This window comes from Arachis hypogaea, chromosome 13, assembly GCF_003086295.3.
Source record: "Arachis hypogaea cultivar Tifrunner chromosome 13, arahy.Tifrunner.gnm2.J5K5, whole genome shotgun sequence".
NCBI classification, from domain to species: domain Eukaryota; kingdom Viridiplantae; phylum Streptophyta; class Magnoliopsida; order Fabales; family Fabaceae; genus Arachis; species Arachis hypogaea.
In genome coordinates this window covers 127,489,980-127,498,191 of record NC_092048.1, presented here as the reverse complement: position 1 = coordinate 127,498,191, position 8,212 = coordinate 127,489,980, and the positions used below count along the sequence as shown (strand labels likewise).

General features: G+C 30.9%; 1 protein-coding gene across 1 annotated transcript; it reads left to right on the top strand.

Moving 5' to 3' along the window:
* The first annotated feature begins 3,861 nt into the window (after nt 1-3,861).
* On the top strand, nt 3,862-7,397 carry LOC112733291 (inositol-3-phosphate synthase 1). The gene is made up of 9 exons (XM_025782209.2): nt 3,862-4,192; nt 4,355-4,423; nt 4,685-4,820; nt 5,663-5,910; nt 5,993-6,335; nt 6,411-6,587; nt 6,672-6,860; nt 6,947-7,009; nt 7,090-7,397. The coding sequence occupies exons 1-9, from the start codon at nt 4,005-4,007 to the stop codon at nt 7,207-7,209; spliced, it is 1,533 nt and encodes a 510-aa protein (XP_025637994.1). The 5' UTR covers nt 3,862-4,004; the 3' UTR covers nt 7,210-7,397.
* The last annotated feature ends 815 nt before the right edge of the window (nt 7,398-8,212 follow it).

Here is an 8,212-nt window from a genome sequence, read left to right as displayed (position 1 = left end):
GTGAGGTTGGCAGTTTGGTGCAGTGTGCAGAGTGCAGACACAAGAGGCGTTAAAGCATAACCATCACGTGAAGTTTGGTAACTTTCCCTGTTACTGCTATTGCTATACACACATTTGCAATTATTCATTCAACACATCTTCATCCAACCGATATACTATGACCCACCAGTATCTTACTAGCGGCCCTACCTCCACCTTCATCATTATAACAACTATATAACACAAAAAAATATTATTTATCCACTAAAATCAATTATTAATATATTTATATATAAAAGTATATATAATTTAATTTATTTTTATATTTTAATATATATTTTATATTAATAACTAATTTTAATAACAAGTAATATAATCAATAATAAAAAGGATCGATTTGTTCCTTTTCCAATCTTAAAACTACTATTTCTCCAATATTTTACATACTTTTAACTTTCGGATATAATTAAAATTTTATTTTACAAATGGTTAGACAAAAATTATCACGTACCAAATTTAATCTTATTTATTAACAATAACATCAGGAATATTTCTCCACTAAGGAAGAACCTAGAAACTTCACCTAGAAAGTTAAAAGAATCTACAGTCTGCCATTTCTATTATATGAATTAAGTGAATAACTTGTTTTAAACTCAGAAGTGAACAGAACATTAGGATTCAGGATTATGTTTTAATAAGAAGGAAAGAAAGAAATTAATTAAAAGGACAATCCGAGGAAGTGACGATAGATCTGAAATGCACATTATCATTGCCAACTATACTTGAAATGTTTATACTTAAAAGAAGAGAGTGAAACAATAGAAAGCTAAAAATAAACATTTTTTGGTACGTACAAAATGTATATTTCTTTTAATTTTTGTTCGCTTTTTATTTGTCTCTATAAAATTTAAAAGTTTTTATTTTAGTTTTATCATAGGCTTGTTCTTTTTAGTACTAATATGGGAGAATAAATGCAAATGTAACACATGTTTGAACAGAGACCAAGATAGATACTTTTCAAAAACAACAAAAACTTAAACCCTAGTAGGATAACGTGGTATCAGCTTGAGATAGTGTACACTTGTTTGCAATTAGAATGCCATTTTCATAAATAAGATAGAATTATATATACTAGAGAATATTTATGCTTCAGTGTATTTTTTATTTTATTTTATAAATTATACTTTAGATTTACCAAAATTCAAAAGAACTTTTATATTTAATGTATCTCATAAAATACGATATAAATATATATACAAAAATTTGAATTTGTTAGAAAAGGAAATCACACAATGACATTATATAGGTATACATTTTTATTTATGTCTTTGCTTAATGAAATTTATGTTAAAGTTTAAGTGTATAACCCATTAAAAAATATGAAGAAAACATTCATAAATACATAATCAAATGTAAATTAAAGTTTGATAACTCGTTAGATGAAAATTTAGTCAAATTAGATAAATTATTTAACTGTTTTTAACTATCGATTTTATGTGACATTGTCTGCACTTAGTTTTCTTCTAAAAAAAATCTACAAGGACCAAATTTTAGTTACTTTAATACTCACTTTTGTGAATGGATTGGAAGTATATTTTCCCCTTCTCTCTATGCTATCCAAATCTTTAACACTTTGTTGGAATATAAGAAAGAAAATAAAAAAAAAAAAGAAAATAAGAAAAAAAAAAGTAAAATTATTTGCATGTTATTTGCATATTGTATTTTATAAATATTATAATTTTATATATTTAATCTAAATTATTTATTTAATACATATAATGTTTAAATATAAATTTTAATTATAATAATATATTAAAATTGTTAAAACTAAATTTATATTAATAATTATTAATAATAATATAACAATAGATAATATTTGTAAGTGTACTATTATTTACTCTTTTTCTATAAATTTTCATATCATGATAAAAAAAATAGTTTTGAATGAACTCCACGTCACTTTTTTTTCTCTTAATTTTTTATGGTATTCAAACAATAAAAACTTGATTTTTTATCCATTTTCTTTCCCTACCTTTTCTTTTCCTTTGAACCAAAAATGTGTAAATTGGCTTGCCTGCATGCTCAACACATGCCAAACTCTTAAGTCGTACGTGAACGTGATCGTCTATAACTAAAAAGGTAAAAAGAGTGAAGATTCCTCTCTGACTACGAGGGAATCCAAGCCCTCTTTTTTTTATATGATAATCATACGATAAAAAAGTATTAGCTAACACTTAAAAATAAAAAAATATATTTGAGTAATACGGGAGAGAGAGAATGAGGCAGTGAGGAAATTTCTGGAACACCGATTTAATTTATGAAAGAAATTTCTGGAACAGGGACTAATAGATTCCCAAAATTGATGACGCGAGCGGAACGAATGGTCCTACGTACTGCACTGCTGCAGAAGATAGAGGGCCTTTAATAAAAAAAAAAGAGGAAACCGAACAAATACAGGGAACCGTCTACAACGGTCAAGGCTACCTTGCAATTTTCCAAAACAGTCACGATCCATGTGCATTTCACTGAGTCTTCCTCACATCGTACCACGTGTCCCTATTGAACACCTGTCGGTTGCCACCAACTAATAAAATTCGAGCTGAGAAACGCGGCCATGATATGCGCGTGGAGCATAGTAGTACAAGAGAATGAATTTTTTCAATTTTTTTATTTAAAAGAATAAAATATATTTTTTTATTATTAATTTTATAAATAAAAATAAAAAATATTAAAAAATTAAAAATCATATTTTACTCCTTTAATTAAAAAAAATATTGAGCAGATACATTTTCCTTACAACCGATCTATCCTGGGTCACGTTACTGAGTCCACTCCATAGTCACAATCGGTGTTTTCGTCCCATTATTCTTTCGAGTGTCTTCCTTTCACTATTGGGACCCACATATCCCAGCAAGAAAAAAGCGTCCACACTTGGCACCTCTCGGCGTTTGCCACGACGAATTGTATTTCCATTCATCTCATAAATGATTACAAATATTAAAGTTATTAATTAAAATAATTTTTATAAAAATTATAATATATGTATTTATAAAATAAATAATTTAAATCTTTTATTAATGATAGCTTTAACATATGTCTTATATTATTAGAACACATATTAACTAATATTTTAATTTATTTCTTATGCATAATTAAGTCAAATTTCAAGTTAATGTAGTAATTTTTGTTCTTGAGGTTTATCAACCATATTTAGAGTTATTGTCCCTACATAAAATAGTTAAAAAAAATTATGTATCAATAGTTCTTTTGTAAATATAATCTATAATAAGACGTAATAATGTCACTTGATCTGTACAGATTTTATTTAGTAAAATAAAAATTTGTTATTATTGTTGTATTCAAAATTAATGTATTTAGTCAAACACTATTATATATGTAATATGTTATAGGATCAAATTCATTTTAGTCAATACTGAATTAATAAATTAATAGATAAATAAGGATTAAACGTATATATTTTTATTTTAAAAAAGAAAATATATTTTTTAATAATATATTAATTTATTATGTTTTAAAAAAGTTTTGTCATTTATAGTTTTCCTTATTTGATATATATTAGTAGCATTTAGTAAAGAAATGATTTTGGCACTATTAATTGATAATGTCATTTATTTATTATATGTTATTTTAAATTATTTTTAATAAAAAATTTATAATTAGAACAATAATGATGAATAGTAATTAATTTTAAAAAAATAATGTAAAAATAATAGCATTTATTAATTTCAGAGGTGACAAATACTTTTTTTGCATAAATAAAATTAGTAAATATTTATTGAATTATTTTTTTTAGCAGAGACCCGCAACCAGTGATTTAGCGACACGTGTAGTAGCATAGTGGAAGAATTTCTCTATATATAGAGGGTGCTTAAGCAAACTGAAGCTGCACACAACCACCCCTAACTTCCTCTCCAAAGTGTTTAATTTGCTTCCCTAGCTAGTCTCCTTGGTCAGCTTCTCCTGACTATTAGCTACTTTCTTTAGGAAGAAAGTAATTAAGAAAGATGTTTATCGAGAGTTTTAAGGTTGAGAGTCCTAACGTGAAGTACACAGAGACTGAGATTCAGTCCGTGTACAACTATGAAACCACTGAACTTGTTCACGAGAACAAGAATGGCACTTATCAATGGGTTGTCAAGCCCAAGACCGTCAAATATGAATTTAAAACTAACACCCATGTCCCTAAACTAGGGTAATTACTTTAATTATCCCTCAATATATTTTTTCTTTGCTACACCATTCTATATTGTCAAGTCTTTCATTTCTTTTTAATTTTTGTAAAAAGGCTATAACTTCATTTGTGCTGGTTTGTATTATTGTTGACATGCATGGTTTTTGTTGCTATTTCTTTTAGGGTAATGCTTGTGGGGTGGGGTGGAAACAACGGTTCAACCCTCACTGGTGGTGTTATTGCTAACAGAGAGTCAGTTTCTCCCTAACCATCCTTTTCTCTCATTTTTTTTTTTTTTGGTTATTATAATTACATTAAATGTATTTGAATAACTCATTTTTGTATTTTCAGTTCTGGAGACTTATTACTCTGGTCACTATAAAGTAGTGACAGAATAATGAATCTGAAATATAAAATACAAAAATTGAGTTATGGAATGAAATAATAAACTTTTGTGGTGGAGAGAAAGGAAAAGAAATATACGTAACAATTGTAGGTATGAATTGAATGCAGGGGTATCTCATGGGCAACAAAGGACAAGATTCAACAAGCCAATTATTTTGGGTCCTTGACCCAGGCATCAGCCATCAGAGTGGGGTCTTATCAAGGGGAGGAAATCTATGCCCCTTTCAAGAGCCTCCTTCCAATGGTATATTGCCTTTTGATCAACCATTCCCAGCCCCACAAACCCCCTTTTTTGTTTTAAAATTCGATTAATTAAACACTAATTCTTTAAGTGCGGGACACGGGACATAAATTGAAAAGGAGAAATAAATAAATAAACAATGATGTGAACGTTTTTGTACAAACGTAAAGCACCACTTGTGGGCCAAGGGGTCTGGCGTTTTCTCATTCAGTTACGGGAGAAACATTGTAATTTAGCTTTTCTTTTCGACCAATGACCAAAATACATATATATTTTAATATAAAAAATCTACCAATATAAACTAACTTCAACTAATTTCTTTTTATTTTTAATTTTAAAATTCTAAAAATTAGGATAGTAGGTGATTAATTTTTTTTTTCTCTAATAAATCTGTTTTTCAACTAGGCTACATTTTTAGTTGGTTTCTTACTAAAATCGATGTTAATAAGGTGAATTTTAGTATGATTATAATATGGTGGTTATAATAATTATGTAAGTGTTGTTAAAATTAAAATTATATTTTTTTCTATTTTAATAATAATTTTTTAAATAACAATTTTAAAAAAATATTGTTTAATAATAAAAAATATTATTTTAATTTTATCCATATTTTTTAAAATATTATAATTATACTAAAGGACTCTTTTAATAATTGTTTTCTCTTATTAAAAGAAAAAAAAGAAAACTAAACTTTATGGGTACTAGCATATACTTACAGAGACTGAACCCAAAAAGCAAAGGTTATTTGTATCTTTTTTTACACTTGTAATAATTTGAGTTTAAAAAGTGTATGATCTAAAGAGGAAAATATAATAGAAAGATGGAATTAATTATGGCGTATGCAGGTAAACCCGGATGAGATTGTGTTCGGAGGATGGGATATCAGCAACATGAACCTGGCTGATGCGATGGGGAGGGCGAAGGTTTTCGACATTGATCTCCAGAAACAGTTGAGGCCTTACATGGAATCCATGGTTCCACTTCCCGGTATCTACGACCCTGACTTCATCGCTGCCAACCAAGAAGAACGCGCCAACAACGTGATTAAGGGCACTAAGAAAGAACAAGTTCAACAGATCATCAAAGACATTAAGTAATAAGCTAGCGAAAAGCAATTAACTAAGCTAATTAAGACTAAGAGGAAACAATGACTAATTAATTTTGATTTAATTTAGGGCGTTTAAGGAAGCTAACAAAGTGGAGAAGGTGGTTGTTCTATGGACTGCGAATACAGAGAGGTACAGTAACGTGGTTGTGGGACTGAATGACACGATGGAAAACCTCTTAAGTGCCTTGGACAGGAACGAGTCCGAGATCTCTCCCTCCACCTTGTATGCCTTGGCCTGTATCTTGGAGAATGTTCCTTTCATCAATGGAAGCCCCCAGAACACTTTTGTCCCTGGCCTCATTGATCTCTCCATCAACAGGAACAGCTTGATTGGCGGCGATGACTTTAAGAGTGGCCAGACCAAAATGAAATCAGTCTTGGTCGATTTCCTGGTCGGGGCTGGCATCAAGGTATGTACTTCACTAATTCCCATCAATAATCTACTAGCTAGATTAATTAAAATGTTTTTCATTATTTGGTGATAGCCAACATCAATAGTGAGCTACAACCATCTTGGGAATAACGATGGAATGAACCTATCAGCCCCACAAACTTTCCGCTCCAAGGAAATCTCCAAGAGCAACGTTGTTGATGATATGGTCAACAGCAATGGCATCCTCTACGAGCCTGGCGAGCACCCTGACCATGTAGTCGTTATTAAGGTATGCCCCTCTTTGATTTGATTTCATTTAATTATTTGGTGATTGATGGCTAACTACTATATATTCATTCATGATGATGATCAGTATGTGCCATATGTGGGGGACAGCAAGAGAGCCATGGATGAATACACTTCGGAGATATTCATGGGTGGCAAGAACACAATCGTGTTGCACAACACCTGCGAGGATTCCCTCTTAGCCGCACCTATTATCTTGGACTTGGTCCTCCTTGCTGAGCTCAGCACCCGTATTCAGTTCAAAGCTGAAAATGAGGTATCTATACATCTTCATTTCTTGAATCAATCAATTAACAACGACGATCGATGCTCCTAATTAGTTAATTAATGAATGTTTTACAGGGCAAGTTTCACTCGTTCCACCCGGTTGCCACTATCCTGAGTTACCTCACCAAGGCCCCTCTTGTAAGAAGTCTAGTAATCTAGCTGCTTGCTATGCTCATTCATTAATTCAAATTAATATTCAAATTAAATGGTGCATGCAGGTTCCACCTGGTACACCAGTAGTGAATGCACTGTCAAAGCAGAGAGCCATGCTGGAAAACATCCTCAGAGCTTGCGTTGGCTTGGCTCCTGAGAACAATATGATTCTCGAGTACAAGTGAATCCAATCAACCACTGCTTTCTACATACACGCTCCTCACAGCGTGCGTGTATATCATTTCACAAATGTACAATATTCATCATGTGTGTCTCTTTTTAATTTGCTCCTGCTAAGTTATTTGAGAGCAGGTCAATTAAATATGCATGTGAAATAAAAATCTCAGTCATCCTACTGTTTTCTGCCTAATAACTCTTCTTCTCTTTCTCTATCTCCCTACCCTCCCCTAATTTCTTAAGAAGCAAACGTATAAATATGCTACAGTCGTAACAATAAGGAAATTAGAGATTGAGAAACCAAAGACAAAATAATATAAGACTACGTCCTTCTTCACAAAGCTAGTGCCGAACATTGAATAATTACCATGCAAGGACTGTCAGTGACGTTGCTGTTCCTGCTAAATATAGTGATAATTAAGCAATTCTTTCTAAGAATAAATAAAAAGAAAGAAAAGAGATTCATCTTTATTTATATTTTATTGCAATATAATTTGCAAGGGAACCTAACTTTACAATGTTTCCCATTGTTATGGCAGAGCTTCCATCCATAAAAAATAAAAAAATGCATCAGCAATTTAATTAGTTAATTAAATCATCCAAGTATCAAATCTCTGTCCAAAAAAAGAAGTATCAAATGGGTTTGTCTAGATTATAAGTTTTTTATTGTTGCGCTGGCTTCATCAAAGGTGTGACACGATACACATACCGTTAGACGGTTAGTGTAGGGACGATTTATGGTTTTCCGTTAATTGTCGTAACTTGTAAGGATAACGGAAACAGCCACATCGCAATCAGAGATATTCAGAGTCGAAATTAAAGATTCTATGTATTTGGGCGTATGCACTATGAAGCATTAGCAAGGAGCCAAGGACAATAATACATGGAGACACCATAATGGTTTAGTTGTCATGTTTCAATATCATTACCACAAAATCCGAAACATGGGAGATAATAAGTGATCCACAATCTTTGTTAACTTTATTGTACAAGTCCATAATTGGACCATTT

Excerpts from the sequence above, each read along its gene's own strand:
- LOC112733291 (XM_025782209.2), top strand. The coding sequence starts at position 4,005 with ATGTTTATCGAGAGTTTTAAGGTTGAGAGTCCTAACGTGAAGTACACA. Across the intron at positions 5,911-5,992 it reads CAGATCATCAAAGACATTAA|GGCGTTTAAGGAAGCTAACA; the intron begins GTAATAAGCTAG and ends GATTTAATTTAG. Across the intron at positions 6,336-6,410 it reads TGGTCGGGGCTGGCATCAAG|CCAACATCAATAGTGAGCTA; the intron begins GTATGTACTTCA and ends ATTTGGTGATAG.